This window comes from Equus asinus, chromosome 13 (assembly GCF_041296235.1).
Source record: "Equus asinus isolate D_3611 breed Donkey chromosome 13, EquAss-T2T_v2, whole genome shotgun sequence".
Classification (NCBI taxonomy): domain Eukaryota; kingdom Metazoa; phylum Chordata; class Mammalia; order Perissodactyla; family Equidae; genus Equus; species Equus asinus.
Window position 1 is genome coordinate 30,165,824 of NC_091802.1, and position 22,877 is coordinate 30,188,700.

At 51.6% G+C, this 22,877-nt stretch overlaps 1 protein-coding gene across 22 annotated transcripts in view; it reads right to left on the reverse strand.

Annotated features, from left to right (window-relative positions):
• Positions 1-22,877, reverse strand: part of MSI2 (musashi RNA binding protein 2) — a 385,662-nt gene that overhangs the window by 58,340 nt on the left and 304,445 nt on the right. For all 22 annotated transcript variants that reach the window (XR_011493763.1, XR_011493761.1, XM_044745662.2 and 19 more), the window contains exons 8-9: positions 18,031-18,113; positions 1,196-1,310 (exon numbers count right to left, since the gene is read on the reverse strand). Coding sequence is in view for 20 of the 22 variants with exons in the window: in XM_044745662.2 (XP_044601597.1) it covers positions 1,196-1,310; positions 18,031-18,113 (198 nt within the window). In the remaining 2 variants the exon portion in view is untranslated. The remainder of the gene's footprint in view (positions 1-1,195; positions 1,311-18,030; positions 18,114-22,877) is intronic.

Consider the following 22,877-nt stretch of genomic DNA (forward strand, 5'->3'; position numbering starts at 1 on the left):
AATCATTTGGCCAATTTTTAAAGAATTACAATAGGAATGTTCTTTGAAACTCTGTGAAACCTAAAAAATTAACTTGAGAACGAACATCTCGCCATGTTTAGTGTTCTCAAGGCATCTCTTTCCATGTTTTTAGTTCCTCAAAATAACTTTACCTGCCCTGGTTATTTCCTCAGACAAATAGATACAATTCTTTTTAAGAATTTACAAAACCAAGAAAAGTTTTATCAATTTAAAACTGAGCAGGAATGATTTAAACAGCAGCAAATCTGAAAATACATAAAGAGCTTATCAAACAATATAGAAGAGAGACTCTTAGCCAAACCAAATGAAAACCCATTAAAACTAGACAGATCATGTGCCTGAATGGAATTTTACCATTAACTACCATTTATCCCATTTAATTAGTATTTTCCCGGCACACAATAACTTGCAGTAAAATACCGTTCTCTCGCCTTGAAATTTCTAATTATTGTTGCGACCCACACCATTACGCTTCTCCACTGCTTTCTCCATCTTTCATGCCATTTAAGCGGCAAGATTTTCAATTATCTACGCAGGACGGACAGAGATACCTTTAAGGAAGGGGCATAATATGCAACTCAATTTCTCTAAAAGCCAGGAGAGATCATTTTTTGTCAGAACAAACACACTTTGTCTTTCATCATTTTTTTTTTTTTGCAAATAAAGAGTAAAACAGGCTATTTAAAACATCCATTTAAATGCAAATTTTGATATCCCAAGAGAAAAATGTTAATCATTTAAATAGACAGGATTATCGCCCACCCGCCCCATTTCCCTCTTCTCCCGAGTTTTAGAAAATGTAGCCTTGGCCCACACAAGTTAAGGCAGCCGGGATTACTTAGGTCTTTAAGAACTCCCATTGGGTGGAGAGGGCTGAGGCAGAGGGAGTGACTTCCTTTTTTTGGAGAAGGGAGTGAAAAGGAGAGAAAATAATAATCAAGTACCTCCGAGGAGCCAGGCATGAGATATGATATATCTGTATAAATCTATACATATACCTATTCATTTAATGTCACAACTGTCTTGCAAGGGGGATTATCAACTAATCGACAGACGAGGAAACTGAGGCTCAGACAGTTTAAGCAGTTTGCCCAACTGGTAGGTGGCCCCGTTGGTTGTATAGGCCCCCAGTCCACGGTGACTGCTGTGTCCCCTCGGTCCCACCCAGACTCACCCAGCATCCCCATGCCAAGCATGAACGCGTCCATGGTGTAAGGCAGTCCCCGGGCCCGGCCTCTTGTCCCAGGTGGGAACATGACTTCTTTCGGCTGAGCTTTCTTACATTCTACCTGTTAAACAGAAAGGCGAACAGATGAGATGCAAATGAATTCCACGTAAATGTCAAACGCAGAACTGGTCTGGTTACGAGAGCCAAGTTATTTTTAGGCTTGCTCCTTACTCACTGTAAAAATAGCCGTGCCAAGTAAATGGCCTGCAAAACAAATATTGAAGAAAAGGCGCCACTTGTGCAAATCCCACTTGGGAAAAACCTACAAGGAGGCAACTGGGTTTGGAAGGGCAGCGAGGAAGGAAGCTGGGGATATACACGCATGGGTCGGGAGCTCGGGCTGAAACTTGTGCAGAAGGCATGAGAGGTAAGGAGGCAGATGATAGCTGCTTAATGTGCGTGTGAACAACATTAGCAACAGCAATAGTCCCTCACGGTTGTCTGGCCCTTTACATGTTTAAAACACCTCCCAGGTTCCTTCAGGTCAACGTGACTCTGCACACGGGGTCCTCCGATTCTACCTCTTATTAATAGACAAGCCAGTTAGTCTTAGCTCCATTTCACAGATGAGGAAACTGAGCATCGGCAGGCTGTGTAACGTGGTGAAGGCAGTGTAACGGGGCGTGGCCATATCCCAGTAGTTGCAGGCCCGGAAGCCAGACTTTCAAACTAAATTTCTAGGTCAGCAATGCCACTATCTCCATAAAACCTGGCCCAGCACACTCCTGAGGGAAGTAATAAGATTAACCCCCGATTCTGCTCATCTGGATTATTGGTTTCTCGTTTTGCAGCTACGTCTTCAAGCGGTTCCTAATATTTCCTTTCTGCTTCCCTTCTGCCTCCAAAACTACTTAATCCTATTCCGCTCACACATCCAGAAGTCACTTCTTTTACAACCTGAACTACATATAACACGGAACCCAGGAAATAAGGAAAATTGCCCCCTTTTCCCAGGGTTCCTTAGGCCCTTGCTTGGCACTTACTCGCGGTTACTTTATAAACACTGGTAGGGGCCAGCCCGGTGGCGCAGCATCAGCTTCTTGGTGGCCCGGGGTTCGCCGGTTCAGATCCCGGGTGCGGACATGGCACCGCTTGGCAAAAGCCATGCTGTGGTACATGTCCCACGTATAAAGTAGAGGAAGATGGGCACGGATCTTAGCTCAGGGCCAGTCTTCCTCAGCAAAAAGAGGAGGACTGGCAGTAGTTAGCTCAGGGCTAATCTTCCTCAAAACAAACAAACAAAAAAACAAGCACTGTTAGCCAGTGATCAGTGCCACTGCTGATGAAGACGGGAGGTTGGAGGGCATGGGAGGGCTGCTCAGAGCAGCGAAAAGTAACAGCAGGACAGGCTGATGGTGATGGGGAAAGACAATAATCAGGTATCTTACTTAGAAAGCAGTCTGGGCCAGATGGTACAGGAGCCCAAACGCCATGTCCATCAGCAGCTGCTGAGAGTCTCAGGGTGACACAGAAAATTACTGTTGTTCACGGCACGTCTGAGATATGGAGAAAAGTTAAATCGCGCGCAGTATACATTGTTTAAAAAGGGATCTCCGGGGGGAAGAAAAAGGACCTATGCAGCCTACTCATTTTGGAGATACTCTCATCCCAAATCCTTCATTTACAAAATATTTCAGTGCTTAAGCCTAGGGGCAAGCTTTAATGACCCCAAATGTTAATTCCTCTTTCTTCAAAGATACCAGGTAACAGCTATTATTACTCTTGTTCCTTAAAGAATGATAACCACAAATGCTTTTAAAAAATGGACAAAATGGTTCAACATTCCTGACTGACGTACTTTATGCAAAGAGTTTTTATAGATTAAAAGGACAGAGACAAGCATCCCGAAAGAGACGTGGGTAAAGGACACAAACACAAATGGCTAATAAAGAAGCCCACATCCCCGATATGAGACACGGCTGTCGTCTGTCCCACTGGCCATGATGAAAGGATTATCTGATGTCAGAGTTCCTCAGAGGATGGGGGACGGGGGAGAAACTGGCACCTATTTTTCTGGAGGCTAACTTGACAATACATCAAAAGCCATAAATGTACACATCCTTGGACCTAATAATCCCACTTAGAGGAATTTTTCCTGCAAGGACGTGTGGTTGAGGCTATTCACTGCAAGCATTAATTATAATTTAAAAAAAAAAAAGCCTAAATGTCCAAGAATGGGGAGTTGGTTGGGCCGAGTTTGGTTTACCCAATCAGATTGAAAAGCTACGGAAACGCGTGATAATAACACGCACTGGTGTTGGGAAAGCCCTCAGTCTCAGGCACACCAGGACGCTGGTCCCCCTTACTGCAGGAGGGGGAAAAGCAAATTACAGCGGCATTGTGGGAAATAAACAAGTGTATACATCATACAGGAAAGAAATACTAGAAAGACACACTAAAGTTGTTGTAGAGTGACTTTGTTCCTTAATTTCCATTGTGTACTTTTTATTGTCATTTCCCAAGTTTTCTGCTTTGAGTTTGCGTGTTGCAAGAAGTGGGGGGAGGGGGGAAAGGTGATTAAGAAGAAAGAAATACATCAGAATTGGGTCTTTTAGATTTTTCTCCTAAGCCCAGGGGAGGAAATGTGCTCCTGGAGCCCAGACCCCATCCCCCGGACTTGGAGAGCAGCAGACAAGAAACCTCATTTGCAGGAGCCTGCCCGAGCCTGGGAGGAGGGGTGTGCACTGTAGAGGCAGACACGTAATTACCTAATGCCAACACCAGAATCCAGAATAATGCCGCTAACCAGCTCACTTCCTAATAGCCCTATCAGTGACAATCTATTGCATTGTCTTATGAAAACCTGCTGCCTGTTCCTAGGCAACCTGATCAACGAAAATTTCAGGTTTATACAATTTTCATTTAGGGAACATAAAGGTTAACTGACTGTAATGGGAGTATTTTAAACAAACCCACCTACTCTTGCTCTCACTGAACAGGGCTGGCAGCTCTGTTTAATTCTGCTCTGTCTTTGCTGGTGCTGTTCTGGACAACGCCGACTTCGTGGGTTCTGTCAACCACCCGCTGTGTCAACCGTGCGTGCTCCCTGAGGCCAGAGGCCACGGCATATGTGCTCTCTGGGGGACCCTGGTATGTCCTGGGCACTTGAGTGACAGGGAAAGGCAGCAGTCACACTGGGGAGCCTGGCCCAGCCTGACCTGCAGGCAAGGCTTCTCACAAGATTTCTCAGGACTAGGAGGCCTGCTCACTCTGTCCCCAGCTCCTTTGATGATCTTGTCCGAAGAAAACATACAAAAGGAGGGAGGCATAGCTATTCCCTGCCTGTATCCTGAGTCTCTGCAGTGGGGCAGGGGCTCAAGAGGATGAAAACCACAGCCTTCCCCCATCAGACTGGCAGGAGCCTCGTTTCCCCCATTAGACTGCAGCTCTCAGTGCAGGGATCAGGGCCTGCCCCTACTTCCGTGGTTCCTCCGTGACTTTCCATACAGAGCAGAGATTGACCTACATGCTTCCTGAGGGTCAAGGACATCCAGTCTACTTCATTCAAAGATGCAAAGATAAACAAGGCCAGCCTCCATCTCCGGGAGCTCCCATTCTATTGGAAAGAACAGGTTCTGATTCTCTTGTTCTGGCAACATTATTAAGGCAAGTACTCATATGTCACCTGCCCCTTGTCACTTCTCGGCCTGTCAGAGTCTGGAGCCTCTTGAGTCAGACCACATTTGGGCCACCCCTCGCCCCTACCCCCACCCCCTCCATCCTCCCACTGGGCCCTCTGCAAACCAGAGAACCCAGCATGAGCAACCAGAGTTACAGTCAGAACCCAAACAGTGGAAACCAGTGTCTCTCACAGCTCCAGTCATGCACTTAGGTCATATGGCCACACACTATGTCCCAGTTGTCTACTGCTGTGCAACAAACTATCCCCAAACTTAGTGGCTTTGAACAACAACTTATCATTCCCTCTTGTGGTTCTGTGAGTTGACCAGGCTCAGCGGGGTTCTTGCTTGCGGTCTCTCATGTAGCTGTGGTCAGATGGTGGCTGGGGCTGGAGCCAGGGAAAGCCTGGACCCGCCTGGAGGCCCAACGTGGCTTCTCCACTCACACAGCAGGCAGTGTCCATGCTGCTTCAGCTGGGATCCTCCACAGGGGGCACCTCCTCGTGACTCCTCCGTGGCACTTAATCTTCTCCTAGCAAGGTGGCTGAGTCCTGTCCTAAACAGCATTCCAAAACACCAAGGCAGAAGCTGCAAGCCTTCTTACAACCCAGCATTGGGACTAGTACTGTTACTTCCATCACTTTCCACTAGGCACACACAAGGGTGTGCATACTGGGAAGCGGAGGTCATGAAGTTCATCTTTGGGGACTGACCACCACATGACATCAGCGAAGAGCAGTGGGCACACAGGACAGTGGGAAGCCCTCCTCCCACCCTTGGCGCTCAGCTGGCTGGGTTCTTGGGACAGTGGGCACTGAGGGCTGCCTTCACCATGAGGCACAAGCTGGGCATGGGAGTTCCCCTCCCGGGGCAGCCCTGGAGAAGCTTGTCTGGCTCCCCATGGTCAAGAGAAGCAAAATGGCAGTGGTTCTCTGGTGGCCAGGCCTCTTGCTCAGCTGTTTCAGCACTGCCTCCTTAGACCCCCATTTATGGTAAATGCTCCACACCACCCACACCCAGAGTAGAAGCGCGTTCCCAAAGCGTTCTCTCTAGGGCAGCCCTGGGAGGCGGCAGACTCTGAGGAAGGACCATCTGCGAGTCTCGGTCCTTGAGTCTCCTTGATCAACATCTCAGACCCCACCTTAGCAGTGGCTCACAACAGCTGCCACTGCTATGGTTCCAAACACAACTGGAAGAAGCAGTGTGGCTGGAGGAACAAGAGACTCAGCAGGAAATTCCACGAGGGCTTGTGCTTGTGAGAAGCCTCAGAGGTCACTTGTGACCAACTGCTCACACCAGGAAGATGAGGTCTCCATTTTCAAGCTTCGTAGCTGGCAAAGCCAAGAAGCAACCCCACCCCAGAGGCTGAACGCCGAGGACGCGCCAACCCCCCAAAGGTAGATGGGATTTGCTTTAAAACGTCAGCCTCCAAATACGCTGCTGTGCTTAGCAAACCAGCCCTGCAGGCGAGCGTATGGCTTCCCTGGAGTCCCCGCAGTTGTGGGTTCAGAAGAATGACCTAGCTGAACCCTCTTTAACGGTAGGCCAGTTAAGGACGCAGCATGTCCCTTCAGAGGATGAATCAGGAGCCCTCGTGCGTGTGCTAACACCATGCTGGCTGCATGTGGGGTGGGGTGCCTCTGCCCAACAGGGTCCAAAGCAACTTGGCAAAGAGGTCTGTTCTTTCTAACTCTTCATACCAAATAATTACAAAGTTACAGAGAAGTCCAAGGATAGCACGAAGAACACCTGTGCACCCCTCACCCAGATTCACCTACCGCTAACGTTGTGTCACTCTGATTTATCATTTGCACACTCCCTATCTATGTGTTTTCTTCCTGAACTGTTTGAGAGTAAGTTGCATACCTTATGGTACGCATTTCCTAAAGAGAAAGACATTTTCTTACATAACCACAGTACAATCAGCAACCTCAGGACATCTAACACTTATAAAATGCTTTTACCTAACCTACCTTCCATATTCCTATTTTGTCAGTGGACCCAGTGAGGTCCTTTACAGCCACACACCCGTCTTATAGAACAGGAAGCTGAGGCCCAGGGATGTGAGACATGCCACCTGTGGCTGCAGATAGTGTATGCGTGGCAGGGCTGGGTTTGAAGTGGGGTCTGTCTGATGCTGTGGCCCAGAAGAGGGGAGCAGGTCCCATGCCACACCCTCTCCCAAAGCGGGAACGCTTGGCATTGGCTTTCAGAGAAGGCACTGCGGAGAAGGCGCTGGGACTTCTGTGGGGACGGCTTCCCTGCAGCCACTCTGAGTGGCCACCCTCGCCCAGCTGGCCCGCAGCTCTTGCTGATGGGAGCTCTCTGCTGGGCACCTTCTGGAAGAGGCTGGCAGTCTGAGGAAGATGCCAAGGTCTGGGGAGTGAAAAGGCTTTTGTTTTCCCCTGGTCTCTACACAGATGGCCCTTGTCAGCACGTGCCCCGGGCTGGGAGGGAAGCTGGGTGGCCTCGGTCTGGGGACACCCAAGCCCTGTGCCTGTGGCCTTGATGTACCGCCCAGGACAAGGAAACTCTGTATGGCCTCAAGAGGCCAGTGTTTGTGGCTTCACTTCTCACCCCCAAGAGGCATCTTAGAAATGACTCACTCCCCCAGGGAGAGAGGGGCCTATTTCAGAGGATAAACCCACTGCTGCTCAGAGAGGTCAACCTGGACTGTCTGCTGCCTGGCTGGAAGGAAGGGCAAGGAACGCAGGGGCAGGCCTCTCCGGGCAGGCAAGTGCTCAGCAGAGGATGACCTGCAGCTTCTATGGTGGGCACCGTCCTTCCTCGGAGTTTCCTGAAAGACACACAGGCCTGACCTGGTCTCGCCTGAGACCAGATCCTCCTCTGACTCAAACGGCAGCTCCTCCCCAGCCAGCTTGCGGTGGATGCCAGGTCAACACTGCTTCTCTGAAGCCCCAGGTTGACCATCTCCTCTGGCCATCAGGCCCCAAGGGCCTTCCAGGAGACGAAGAGCAGGGGAGATGACACTCAAGTGCAAAGATTCAGGGGCCCTGCTAGATCCCAGCAGCTACTCAGACCTCTCCAAGTAAGACAGGAGGGGTGAGCCGCAACCCGGAAACCACGCACAGCTCCCCACACGGCCTGTGCAGTCTCACGACCACAGCCTTTCCTCCTCCTGCCCGCTGCCCTCTCTGCCAGTCACAAGCCTTTCTGGAGACCCCAGGAGGGCAGGGCCCTTCGTGGGCCTGTTGTGGGTTCATAACCAAGAGTCAAAGGGGACCCGCCTTCAAGGAGCCTGCAGAGCAAGGAAGGCAGACACACGGCGAGCTCCCCGGGGGAGGAAGCTCTCCTATCCTGCCCCACGCACAGTGCCGGGAGTCGGCCTCAAGAGCCCAGCGGCTACAGAATATGCTAGAGAACGTGTAGGCCACTGCAAAATGAAGACAGGGGCCCTTTGTTCAACCATCACTGAGAGTTTCAAGATGGCAGCAGCAAAGCATTAAACCAGCGAGGGCCCTTCTGAGCTCAGGGCCTGTGCAGCTGCACAGGGCTCACACCCAGGCAGCTGGCCCTGCTTGAGACAGCTGCTGAATGAGAGCTGAAGAAAGAGGCTGATGGAGTAACAAGGGGCGGGGTGACAAACAGTAAACATCCCACCCAGGAGAGGCGGAGAGGGCCAGCGGTGGGAGGCAGGACCCGCGGTTCTCCTCTACATGGAGCTCACACCTGAGATGGACCCGCTGGGCACCCCTCTCTGAGTGACCTTCAGAGAGTCAGGTCACCTCTCCTCTGTTCAGACGTCAGTTCCAGGGTTCCCATTCCATTAAGTTGCTCCATTTGTCCAGGGCCAGAGGGAGGATGGATTCATAACCAGCATGACTGCGTGGCTGGGTGAGGGCACGGCCTGAGACACCATCAGGGGCAGGGACAGCAGTCACACTCCAGAAATCCTGGCAGCTGCACTGGGAGGACCTGGTACATGACTCGAGCAGGGAAGGGTGCCTGGCCATCCTGCCACACCTGCCCCTCGCCAGCACCAGCCCTTCCACCCTCTGCAAACAACTGTCGATACCAGGAAGTGAGTGGAATGGAGTTCCATGTTCTGTCCTGCCCTCCTCCCTTCCCCAGACATCTCAATCAGGCATGTCCTTGAAGACAGGGAGACCAGGTGTGGCCAAGTACCAGAAGACCCCACTTGTAAAGCATAACTCGCCTTGTTCTATCGCAAAAGGGTTCTCACAGATACAGGAGCCCCCCCTGGAACCTACGTAAGAAGTTTACTGTGCAAACTGAAACAGAGATGCCAGCTTAGGCAGGTGACCGCAGCCAGCAGAAACATCTACTTTCAGAGGACACGTGCTTGCTATAAACGGCCCAGATCCATTTGTGAGAAGCACTGAGAGTCTCGCAAGATGCTGAGTCTTGACTCCGTCTCCCAGGTCAGCAGAATTACTCTGGGAGGAAGGGACGTCATGCTTATCGAGCACTCCCTGTGCTAGGTGGGGTCATGACATCCTTGTGCATGTCCACGTGTGTGTACTTACATATGCTATATAATGTGTAATAATAAACATGACATGTACACGTAATGCATGCAGAGCACGGGGCCGGGCACACAGGAGTCCTCAGAGAACACCTACTGTTCTCAACACCCTCATTAATTGACTCTTCACTTCCTCTGTGAGTTGGCCTGATTCATCCCATAGTTACAGTAGAAAAGGAAACTGAGGCTCTGAAGAATGATGTGTCCAAGGTCACAAAGCCAGGTAACGACACAGCCAGGATTCAACAATAGGTCCCCCATTTCAAAACCCTTGTCCCCATCTCTGGGCCTCTGGCCCCCCAGATCCTGCCCTCACAGCCCTTCCCTATCACCCTCTATCCAGGCCTCAAGGCCCATTGGGATGCTAGTCCTTCCACAAGGCCAGCCCCAATCCTAGTTCCAGAATTAATTTCCTTAGCACTTCCGGAATTAATTTCATCCACTGTTTCCTCTGCTCAGTGTTTTATTAAAAGCATTGATGGCAAAGTAAAGGAGGTCATAAACTAAAGCTATTAGCGTCTCCTATTTAGCAGGCAGGGGCTGGGTGTGGACACAGAGATGAATTCAACACGATGAGGCTCTCCCTTGGAGGTGCTCAGCGTCTGGGCAAGGAATGGAGAGGAGCGGTCCCCAACACTGAGACATCATCCCCCAGTGACTGTGCCTCCCACCGGACCCCGATCCGAGGGCGGGGCCTTGTCGGGTCCACTGCAGTCTAGCCTAGAGGTTAAGGCTCCTAGTTTTAAATCTCTGCTCCACTCGCCAGCTCTGCTCTGGGACCAGCTGCCTGACTTCTCTGTGCCTCAGTTTTCTCATCTGTAAAACAGAGTAACAGCAGTGCCTACGCCGTAGAGCTGCAGTGAGCTAGTGAACCCTAAAAGTGCTCGTGCTGGATGAAGCTGGTTGGGTCACACTTCACTCTCTTCCACAAACCCTAGGTGAGCACCTTGGAAGGTGATAAAGCCAGTTGACATCTGCGTTTACATAAATCCCAAAGACAAGGGAACAGAGAGGAAGAGAGAACATGGTCGCCACCCCTAGCCCGGCAGACTCTCCTCATGCTGTGACTTTCTCCCTGAGCTCCCCCACCTGCCAGCCAGGTAGGGCCCCACCTTCCTGCTTCCATCAGCTAGGTGCGCAAAGGCAGCCTCACAGGCCGCTCTATTTGGGAAAAAGCTGATGGTGGCAGCAGCAGCTGTTCTTTGTATTTCTGGGAACCTGCAAGGGCATTTCAAAGTGAAAAGAAACCTCAGCCTCCAGCAGGTCCCGGAATTCTGCCACAAGGCTGGGTGCTTATCCCAGCCTGGGGGGGCTTTACCAGAGACCCTGCACAGGGCCTAACTCAACGTGTCTACTTAGAAGAAAATAAAGGTGTAGCTTGCACCTCCCTGGGAGGCTGGGCAGAGCAGCTGAGTGCAGTCAACGGAAGAACAGGCCCCAGAGAAGGGGTGCAGAGAGGGGAGCAGCCTGTTCCAGTGGTCTCCATGCTGTCTCCCGACCCCGCACCTCATGGGTGGTGTGTAGAGGGTACAGGGGCAGCACTCATGGGAAAGCCTAGAGGGGCTGGTCACCTAGAGACTGAGAAGGACGCCCTGCTCTTCCCCGGACCCCTGCAATGACCTCACCAGAGGACAGATGAAGGGTGAAAGAGCCAGAACTCGGGCAACTGGGAGCCCACCTCCGTGCAGGCCAAATCACTTTTGCCTGAAGAGTGGCAAACCTTCACCACCCAACCACCCAACCTGCCCTCCCCACCGCGCCCCCACCTCACCCAGCACCACTCACTCTAACACTGGAGTCATGCACAGACAACACGGGTGCGTGTGTGACAGGGGCACACGTAGGCCTCCTCCCTCTCCCACGTAAACACGAGATTCATTTATTAAGTGCCTCTCCGGCATTTCCTTTTTGCCTTCATCCCGCTTGTTTAATATTGCATTTGACATTCTCATTTTATAAATGGTAACAGAAGCAGAATGGATGGCTAAAATTAGCTTACGAGTGAGAATGATGCTCCAAATAGGACGGTGAACACAGAAGCCTCGTTAATTCCGCCCGCATTACCCGCCCCCAACTCTTGGGCTGGTTCCTGGCCGAGCTCTCAGTCTTTGGGCTGAGGAAGAGCAGCTTGAGGGAGGGGATGTGAGCCCAGTTACTGAGGCACCCTGCCAGGTGGCAGAGCGCCATGCCGACCCTAAGCCTGGGGCCTCCGTGGACCGCCTGGCCCAGCACTGCAGCCCCATGTCTGAGAAGCCAATCCGGGACTCTCATGCTCTCTGGTTCTCCTGCCCGCTCCCACCCAGAAGCTCCCATTCTGGGAGCTAATCCCCCAAGTGTGCCCTGGGCTGAATGTGGCAGGCTGAGGTCTCATCAGGCTTCGTTCCTGGGAGTGGAGTTTTCAGAACCTCTCCAAAGGATGATTCAGCTGAAGGGCCTGAGTCAGCTCCCCTGGGACCTAGAAAATCACATCTGCGGGCCCGTCTGCTCTGCAGGATGTGCGCCATCTCCTCCCCTTCAGGACCACCTCCTGGCCAGAGCATCGGGAACGCCTACCTCACACACCTACTCCCTGCCTGGGAGACTCGGGGCCCCGTCATGCCCAGGTCTGCACGCCTGCACTGGACTGACTTGTCATCCATCCAGGACTGCCTTACTTTACGATTACATATTTGTTGAATAAAATGATTCTGAGAATAACGATAGTGACGATGACAATAATAGTAGAAAGACCCATCGCTTTGATAGAGCTTGCTCTGGCCTGACAAAAACCCTTTCCCAGTCCTAACTCCTAGCAGCCTCTGAGGTAGGTGCCACCTTACCTGTCTTAAGAGTGGGGAGCCAAAGCACAGAAGCTAGGTACCTTGCCCAAGGTCACAAGGTGTAGCAGTAAGTGGCTGCACTGTGGGGCATTCAGCAGCAAGGGGTCTGGGCACCCTCCACCAGGAAGACCTCTGGAGTTGACAGCACCCTGCTCTGACCATTCCTTCACTCCCCACCTGCTCAGTGTTGGGGGCCCCCTGAGAATGAAGGCACTGACACTTTTGGCAGGCTGCTATCCCAAACCCCAGCATCTCTTTGGGGCACCCCTTCACACACACCCCACCTCTGACTCATAGAATGCTGACTCAGCAGTGACCCTGGGTGACCACCAGGCTAAAAGCCTTTCCTAGGGCCCCTTGAGATAAGCAGACAGCTCCTGTTCTGAGCTACACTCGTTTGGGCCAGGAGTCAGAAACTATGGCCCGCAGGCCAAATCTAGCTGCTGCTTATTTTTGTAAATTAGGTTTTACTTGAACACAGCCGGGCCCACTCATTTACATACCGTCAGTGGCTGCTCTCTGCACCCGATACCACGGCAGAGTTGAGTGGTTGTGACAGAGACCACAGGGCCCTCAAAGCCTAAAATATTTACTATCTGGCCCTTTACAAAAAGTTCATTGGTCCCCAGCTTAGGGCAAATGGAGGAAACTTGCAGTTACAAGGGGGCTTTTGGGAGGGCTGACTCCTCCAAGGCTACCGATGACAGACCCTACAACGGAGCAGGCAGAGATGCCAGGGCCAAGAACCGAATCAGGGCTTTCTATAAGCCACAAAGGGCTGTGGTCACCATCCTTCCCATCGCACAGAGGAAGAAACAGGTGCAGACGGGTGGGGTACTCGCCCGGTCACAGTATACCCAGCGGCGGATCTGGGATTCAGGCTTGGGTCCATGTGTCCCAAAGCCCTGGATGCCTCTAAATGACCCAGCAGGTCCCGACTTGGGGACAAGAACACATGCACGTCACTGGATGGAAAGATCCAGCCCTTCACCCCAGTGGATGCACCTCACACATCTACAGTGGACACTCCGAGACACGGCTCAAAGGGGAAGGGTACACCAGCGCAGGAGCGGGGAGAGGCCCTGGCACTAAGAGCTTCCTCCGGGAGGAGATCAGGTCTCTGACCACCAAGGGAGTGTGGGGAGGTGCCCGGAGCCCCAGACAGGTCTGGAGATCTTGTGCCAGGCCGGCTCATCCGGCTCCAAGCTCTTAGGATGGACCTCAGTTCCCTCGCTCCTGGGTCCCTCCCTTCCGGGAGGACACTGGATGGACAATTTATGACCCACGACTCCCGTATTCTCTCTCATCAGCAGCGATTCCCGCGTCTCAGACTTTACTGAGCACACACATCATTGGGGGATTTGTCAAAATGCAGATTCTCATTTGGTGGGTCTGGGTTGGGGCCCAAGACTCTGCATTCCTAACAAGCTTGCAAGCTGGTTAGCAATTTTCATAAATCAGATCACCTTAAAGGAGCAAGGAAAAGGACTATGTAAAGGAATCCTGTAGTAATCCTTGTATGAAGCAAATCAAAACTCTTCCCCATATTCACCAGTCAAGTCAACCCAGGTTTTCGATTAGGAGGTCTGCCTAAGTTGGCAGCAGGGTTGGACCCAGAAGGACACAGGTTCAAATCCCAGCTCTGTCACTTAGAACCGTGGACTGTGGAAGTCCCTTCACTGCTCTGAGCTCTAATGTCCCCTCTGTAAAACAGGACAACGACTGCATGCATGTAAAGCGCTGTCACGGTGCCCGGTGAATGCCAATATCCCTCCATCCCACCCGAGGAGCCCTTGCCCAGGCACCTTTCCAGCCGCACCCCGAGCTCTGCCCTGGTGAGGCTCCATTTGGGGTGGGGGCTGAGCTAGGCCTCCGAGGAAGCCCAGAGCAGGTCTTTGTCAGGTCCTGCCTCCCTCCCTGTGGCTGCCTTGCTCCCCGGGAGGCCACACTGGCGACTAAGCGAGTGTCCCTGCTGCTCCAGCTGCTTCAATCAGGGTCCCACGGCGGGAGGCCCTATTAGCTGCACCCACGCCGGGGCTCGCAGCGTGGCCAGAGAGGAGCCCTCTTGGGAGGGTCCCCAGGCGGCTCTGCTCTGCATGTGTGTGTTTACTGATAAGGAGCCCCGTCTGCCGCTTTACTCTGACCCGGGCCAGGACGGAAGAAGGGGCTGAGTCTTGGCTCTCGTAGGGTGGGCTCTGAGCTTGGGTAGCGGCCAGCTGCCTGCCACGTCCCTCACTCACCTGCCTCTGGGGCAGTGGAGGAAGAGGCCTGGAGATTTGTTGTGGTGACAGGGACCCCTCAGACCCAAGCTGGCCCCTCCCCCAGCTGGGAAGCTGCCTATCTCCTCCGCCCTTCTCTGAGGGGAACACAGAACCACATGGGCCACAATGGCCACCTGGGAGGGGGCAGTCAGGGGCCTTAGAAGGCTGTAGCCCAGCCAGAAAGGCTTTAAAGTCCCTTTCAGCCTGGAGAGGAGGCATAGCCTACTGAGGACAACGTGAGCTCTGGATGTTAGCTTTCTGGGCTCAAATCTGGTGCTGCCACTTGCTGACCATGTGGCCCCGGGCACGCTGCTTAACTTCTCTCTCTGCCTTACCCTGCTTATCTGTAAAATGGGGATAATGAGTACCTACCCCAGAGTGTGTGTGATAATCAAATGAGAAGAGATGCATAAAGGAAGTGCTTGGCATAGTAGGTAGTTAGCACTCAAAAACGTTATCTGCGTGGTCTCTGTGTGGGAGGGCACAAGTGGGGTCTTCTTGGCCACCCCCCTGCCACCACCACCATGGAGGCGACCTCCTTAAGGCAGAGTCTATATGGGGGAGGGGGGGCAGAGTTCCTGGGATCCCGGCCTCCCGAGGGCAGCAGAGCACTTGAGTCTGCGGCTGGCTCTCCAGGACAGCAGAGATGGGCCGTCCTTTTTTAAATGCCCAGGAGATTCACCAACCAAATTAGATGAGAAGTGGCTTTGGGAATTATGAGGCGCCTCACTGTCACGTGGTCCCTCATCTAATCCTTTATTCACTCCACAATTATTCACACAGGGCCCACTGAGTGCACGCACAGGACGACTGGAAGACCTGGATTCAAGTCCTGTCTTTCTGACTACTCAGCGCTCAGAACTTTCTTATCTATGAATGTGAGTTCACGGTAGCTCCGGGCACATTCCGGGGGAGCAGCTCTCTGCTCCTGCTGACCTCACAGAGAGATTGCGAGGGTTCCAGGAGACGGGTCCTTACAGCTTCACAGCACAGCCCAGCTTACAAAACACTCCTAAGAACATCCTCACAACCGTCCGTGCTCCTGCTTGGCCGTCTCTTGAGTTCTCAGAGCCCTCCCGATCTGTCATCTGAATTCTGTCCATAGCACAGCTTAAATTCATTTCCTTTTCTTGGGGCCTCAGAAGTAGAAACCAGCATCACAGAATCCACAGCAATTCAGGATTCAGGCTCCTCTACCAACGCCCTTCTGCTGAGGAGGGGTGCTCGCTGGAGAAGTCCTTTCGATGACGATGAAATGGAGCTCATGTTTATCAAGCCCGGCCCTGCACGGCTCCACGCGCAGCCTCTGCTCATGGCATCTCCCCAGGCCCAGTGACCCCACGAGGCGGTCATCACAGGCCAGTTACACTGGAGCTCTGTGAGGCCCGGTGACCTGCCAACGCCCTCTCCCAATACCTCTCAATTCCCCCTTAGGGCTCCTAACTGGTGGGGCTGGGCTGGGCACCTGCAGTGATGCCACCAAAGCCTGTGATCCTACCCACTCGGCCCCCATCCCTTCCTCTTGTCTACTTCTGTTTTTGCTTATTCTCTTAAAGAACAAGTACCATCCTCAGATTCAAAAGAAAGCAGAAGCCCTCACACCATGACCACAGTTACCCGCACTTGCCATAGTCAGCCTCCACTGGGTGGAAAAGAAGGTGACAAATGTGAAGTGACTGGGGACAAGGGCTACAAACCTCTCTGGCTTCAGGCCAGCCCATGGGTTATCTTTCTGGGGCCGAAACTCTACCTTCTGATTACACCCTCCCAACCCTAAATTCAATAAACGTCTGTATAAATAATCTGGCAGCCAATAAGCTCAAGACCTGTGCTCCTTCACTATCTGTGTAGCCCCGGGGCATATCCCCGGAGCCTCAGTTTATGCACTGGAACAGCGAGGAGAATAAAGCCCCTTCCCCCTTGTGTCTCAGGTTCATTTCAAAGCCAGTCAATAGCGGAGGGTCCCACACATGCATTCGAGGCAGCACACAGCGTGGTCTCTTGCCAGTCCACATGGGACCTTCCCGATGAACCATTAAGTCCTGGCAGGACAGAAACAGTGTCTGCCAGCACTCTCAGCTGCCTCTTCCACTCCCCGCTGCCCAGGCAGCCCTCAGCCGAGTGCGTCAATAGCGTGCCAGGTAGGATATACAAGGCGTCCCACTGGATGCAGGTTTCCTTTTAAGCCTCCTGTCTCTCTAGTTTTAAAAATAGCAAGTAGTAACCTACCGAAAGAGAGAAGTACCACTTGGAAGGCACCGACTTTGGGGGGTGGACAAAGCCTATGAGGGGACCTGCGCTATTCCTACACGCATCTCCCCTGCACCATTTTAACGCCTGAGCTGACGCCTGCAACCCGCAGTCTGCAAAGAAACAGATTTTCATTTCAGATGCATATGATGGCTAGGAACAATACGAACAATATTATTTTAGTGCCCTGGGAAAAAATTAGCAAGTCAAATATTGAATCAGGCCCGTAGCACCACATGCTAAGCAGACTGCTTTGATCTTATCCACACTAAAAGCTCTATTATTGAATTTAAAGTCGGCGAACACGTATCAGGCCAATATACAGTGCGCATCTGAATGCATGTTTCAGAAGCAAGGAATGTTTTGACTAAAGGAAGAAAATATCAAAGTTACAGCTGTGCTTGAAACCCCAATTTGCCCTCCCTCTCTTCTCAGGGCCAGAGGCTTTGCGGCCAAGTAAAATGTTTTGGCTCCAGAAACACCTGCTGAGCTCCCACATTTCTGGAACCAAGAAGGAAGGGGTTTCTCACCCACCTACTCAATTTGAGAAAGGAGTTTGAGACTTCAGGCCAGCCAGTGGGCATCTTCTGCACATGGTGTGGTGCCCTCTGGTGGCCATCTCTCTGGGAGGCCTGCCTGGCTCCCCAAACTTCCAATGACCCAACCTCCCTCTCTGTTGAGGGTGCCCTGCTAGGAAAAGGAGCTTTCAAGAGCCAAAGGGAGACGGAAGCAGCTGATCATGAGGGTAAAACCGTCTAGCTGATTAGAAGGGCCAGCAGGGCCCAAAGAGAGAAACAATTTGTGCGGGCAACTTTCTACCCCCTCAAAAAGCCAAGCCAAACAGCAAACACACATCCGAAGCCAGAGGTCAGCAAACTGCAACCCACAGGCCAGATCTGGTCCCCCTGCTGGCTTCTGTATGGCCCAAGAGTTAAGTAGGGTTTTTACACTTTTAAATGTTAGACATAAAATATTTTGTGACACGTGAAAATCACATGAGATTTCAATTTCAGTGTCTGTAAACAGAGCTTTATTGAAGCACAGCCCCACTCATTCACGTATGTATCGTCTGTGGATGCTTTTGCGTTACAACAGCAAAGTGGAGGAGTTGCTACAGTCCGTTGTATGGCCTGCACAGCTGAAAGTATTTACCATTTGGCCCTTTCCTGACAAAGTCTGTCAGCTCCTGTGTTCCACAGGGCTGAACCCTCAAGTCTACTCCCCATGCCCACCCTTCCAGTATGATGGCCGGGCCTGCAAGACAAAGGCGTGTATATGGAGCAAGGGGGGGCATCGCCTTTCAGTGCAACCCCTCCAGACTTACCATTTTATTATTGATTTCATGGAAATGAATCTCACAGACTTTCTCCACAACGTCTTCATTCTCAAATGTGACAAAGCCAAACCCTAAGGGAAAAGGGGGAAAAAAAACAGAGAGCAGGGTGAGTTTGGTTCTGGCCGGCCCACGTGTTTTTCTCTGGCTCCTGGTCTGAGGATGGGGGACGGATCCCCAGGAAGGGCCTCTAGGTTGAGGAAATGGTTTCTAATTTGTCCAGAGAACCCTTCCAACAGTGAGGAAAAGTCAATGATTTCACCCACATGCTGCGGCGCTGTGTGGTTTTCATCTGCCCTGAAGCAAACAAGAAATTTACTCCTCTGTTATTTACGAGGGTCAGAGCCCCAGGCCCCCAGTGCGAGGCAGGTGGGTGGGCTCCCCAGAGCGGTGGGGACCGCAGCGGGGCTGGCTTGCCCTTTCCACGCTAGAATGGCCAGCCCTCAGGTCGGCCTCCAGATGGAGGCGGTTATTTGTCCTTTTCTTCCTGAATTACTTCCTCTAATACCTCATCAGGACATCCTGAGGCCTGGAAGAAACTATTAAAAGTTTCGGGCCTCTGTTCTGAGCAGGCATCCTTTCTCTACTGCCGCTTCAAAAGCGCTGTGGATTTGGGGCAGTTTAAGACCGTTTGATGCCTGCTGTCAGCCCGTCAGCTATCCACTGTATTTACTCGGCTGGAGACTGGCTTTGCTAGACAAGCCACCCTGAAGAATTCTGGCAGGCAACCGCTGCTCAGCATCCTGAGTTCCTCTTGCTACCCTCCTGCCTCTCTCTTTCTTCTCCTCGGCCCCCGACAGGGTTTCCAGCATGCTGCCCCATCTGTGACCCCACTAGGTAAGCACTGCCTTAACACATGGACCCACTCACAGGGCGGCAGTCCACCTCGGATGAAACGTGGCTGCGATGCCAGTACTAACACCACAAGGGAACAGATGCCGCGGGTGCAGACACCCTGACGGGGAGGCAGCAGACCTGGGTTCCAGTTCTGACTCTGCATCGAGCTTATGCGTCATCCTGGGAAGCCCCCTCCGCTCTCTGAGGCTCACACTTTACACCTGCAAATTAAGGTGGTGAAACTGGACGCCAGGTTTCACACCTTGGGTCACAACCCAAATCTGGATTTGCAAGGCTCTCTGCTACGGACGGAACGTCTGTGTCCCCCCAGATTCATGTGTTGAATCCTAACCCCTACTGTGATGGTGTTGGGAGGTGGGGCCTTAGGCAGGCTTTTAGGTCAGGAGGGTGGAGGCCTCAGGAATGAGATTAATGCCCTTAGGAAAAGACATAAGAGAGCTTGCTTTTTCTCTCTCTGCTATGGGAGGCTACAATGAGACGGCTGTCATGCCAGGAAGAGGGCCTTCATCAAAAAGCCACACAGCTGACGGTACTTTGTAACAGCAGCTTGAACTGACCAAGACACTCTCCTTGCCAAGGATATGACCCTGGCTGAACACAAACATGGACACACCAACCAGGAACACGAAAATCACAACGGCTGTTTTCGTATTATGATTATTAGTGTTTCCTGTCAATGAGAAAAAATACAGATGCTCCCTTTTCAAGCTTCTGTGTCTACTTTGGGTCCCAGCAACCCAAGGTGGAAAGGGAATCTAAGTCCCTTCTGTTTCTCCAACTCCAACCCCAGCACCACCGTCTTCTAAGGAACACAGAGAACAGGAGGCTGATACGCTGAGCTCCCACATCACAGCTCCCACAGGGTCTAGAAGATTCCTCCAGAAGAGAATGAAAAAGGCCACTCCCTGCTCTCACACAACTCCTAGTACAACAGAGGGTAGAAATGGCAATCATGTTCCTTATTATGACATGTAGTTTATTGCCACGCACTAAATACCAGGCCAATGTTCCCAGTCTACACAGCCCAGCCCACCACAGACATGCAAGGCTGAAGCTCAGACACACCATCAGGGGGACACAAGCATTTGCTGCAGGGGCTCAAAGTTGGCAAGTTTCTCCCAGCATCATCTTGGAGAGGCTGGACACAAGGACATTTTGTTTGAAATGAGGCCTAACAACACATCTTTCACCAGGTTTATTCACTGCCCTCAAAGCCAGGTCCCTGAAGAGAGCGCTACAACCCTGGCCCCGGGGTCCCTCTGTTTGAGCGTCTCCTTCTCTTTGGCTCTTGGTTCCATCTATTATGTGCAGAACTGGATGACAGCCACACCCAGACGCAGTCTCTAAATGATTTCCCTGTGGGCTTTGGTGTGTTGGCTCCTCATACGCCCTCCAAAGGGGCCTGAACACCATCAGCTAAACCTCTCACCCAGGCAGGGACCCCTACGGCACACAGAGGAGGGCCTGTATCGTTTTGGGTGATTCCCTCCTTCCCGCTCACCTCCTAGAGCCCAGATCCTAGTGGGCCTTTGGAGAAGGGATTAAGATGCAGGGCCCTTCCAAAGGTCCTCAGGGGAGGGGCGCTTGGCACAGCAGAGGACACGGTCATCCGCTAGCACTGGCTTCAAGGACAAGGGCGGGGCTGGGCCTCATTCACTCTGGGTCCCTGGGATGCACAGGGCCCCTAACACACAGAAAAGTGCTGAGTGGCCGGTGGCTGAATGAATGACTGAACGAGCCATTTCTCCTCTTTGAGGGTCTGAGCATCTTGCTAATTTGTCTGTGTCACTGCCTCCCCTCAAGACTGATTCAGCCCTTCCTTCTGCATTTACTGGCTCCCACCCAGCGCTGGGCATGGTGGAGGATGCAGAGATCAACAAGACAATGTCCCTCTTCTTAAGCAATTTGCTCCCTAAAAGGCATGAGAAGCTCCCACCCAAGGAGAGCATCTCCCCTCCCTGTACAGACCTCACCCCTCCCTCACGACCCTCCCTTCCAGCCTGTGGGTCACTCTGGATCTCATTCTTCTCTGAAGGTGGCCCCTCAGGCCTGAACCCAAACCCAGGCAAGATGCAAATCCCTAAACAAGCCAGGACAGGCTGGTTCTTAGAAGGAACCTCACTGCTAAATAGCACGATTGTAACGGGTTGAAGACGTAAGTCCCCGTCCTAACCCCTGGAATTTATGAATATGACCTTATTTGGAAAAAGCGTTTTTGCAAATATAACTAAGCTAAGCATCTCAAGAATTAGGGTGGGCCTCATTTTCTTAGAAAGGAGAGGGAGATTTGACACACAGAAGGCAGAGAGGGAGAGAAGTCCATGTGAAGCCGATGGCAGAGACTGCAGTGATGCAGCCACAAGACGAGGGATGCCTGGAGCCACCAGAAGCTGGAGGGGGTGAGGAAAGATTGTCCCCTAGAGCCTTGGGAGGGAGTGTGGCCCTGCCAACAATTTGATTTCAGACTTCTGACCTCCAGAGCAGTGAGAGAATAAATTTCCGCTTAAAAGCCACCTAATTTGTGGTAATTTGTCATGGCAGCCACTGGAAGTGGATAAAGCAAGGTTACAGGTTTCAGCCGCCCCCACCTTGGGTGTCACACTCGGTCTCCTCCAGCCAGGCCGAGCTTCGGACAGAAGGCAGGAGAGTGTGGACAAGTGAGTCAAACCCATGCGAGCCATCGGGAAAGAGCATCAAGTCAGTGCCAGTCGAGGGCCCCGCTCCATGAGCCAGAGGGCAGCTGGATTAAAGCCATCTTGTTGCTGAGCACAGGTACTCGATCCTGGAATAGCCACTAGGGTAAGTCAAGTCACCACGGGGGCCACAGGTTGAGTTCACCACCACAGAAGCTGACTTTCTGCTGCAACCCACTCCTTCCTGGCCTGCTGTGCAAACCACTGCCTGAACTCCAGGCCCAGTGCCACTCAGGGCTCACTGTTGCCCCATCTCCCTCTCTGCCACCACTAGGAGACAGCAATTAAGATGCGACTGTAGCATTGGGAAGGATGTAGGCAGGGCTCACTGCATCCTTTCAAATTCTGACTCTGACATTCTCCCTGCTGGTCCCTGCTCTAACCCCACAGGACTCAAAATTCAAGTATTACAAAAATGATTTTCCTGATCAAAGGAGAGCACCTGCACTTCAAGTCTATGTACCTTGGATGCATAACAATTCGGAGACATCAAGACTCCTTTGCAGTATTTTAAAGACCTATATCGTTTCAACATTCCTATCTGTTTGGCCCAAACAGAGAAAACAAACTTGATGATGTCTAAAATATTTATTTATTCCATTTGGAGAAAGCAAAGAAGCAATGAAACACAATTATGCATAAACGCTATTCCTTAACATATAATCATTTTTATCTCACAGGTGCATTATCATTTACAATGAATTAGTAACTCAGTGGCAAACAAGCCCAAAATAAATTAGAGTGAAGGACGAAACAACTGGGTCAGAAATTTGGGACAGGTAGTGTGGTGGGTGGGAAAAATCCTTTTTTGGTATCAAAGTCTTTTTCTTTCTTGAAATTAATTTTTTATTGGGTAAAACATACAGAACATAAATGTTACCACTTTAACCATTTTTAAGTGTACAATTCAGTGGCGTTAAATACATTCAGAGTGTTGTGCCGCCATCACCACTATCCGTTTCCAGAACTTTTCCACCATCCCAAAGGGAAACTCTGTGCCTATTAAACAATAATTCCCCGTTCCTCCCCCCTCAGCCCCCAGTAACCTTTATTTTACTTTCTGTCTCCATGAATTTGCCTATTCTACGGACCTCATGTAAGCGGAGTCATGCAGTATTTATCCTTTCGTGTCTGGTTTATCTCACTTAGCACAGTGTTTTCAAGGCATCATAGTCTTTGAACGATCTGCTAGTTGTACAGATTCTGCATGAGACTCAGGAAGGCTGAGTCTTTCTGGGAAGGGGCATGAAGGACGGATTATTTCCCTCCCATTTTTCCAAAAGAGAG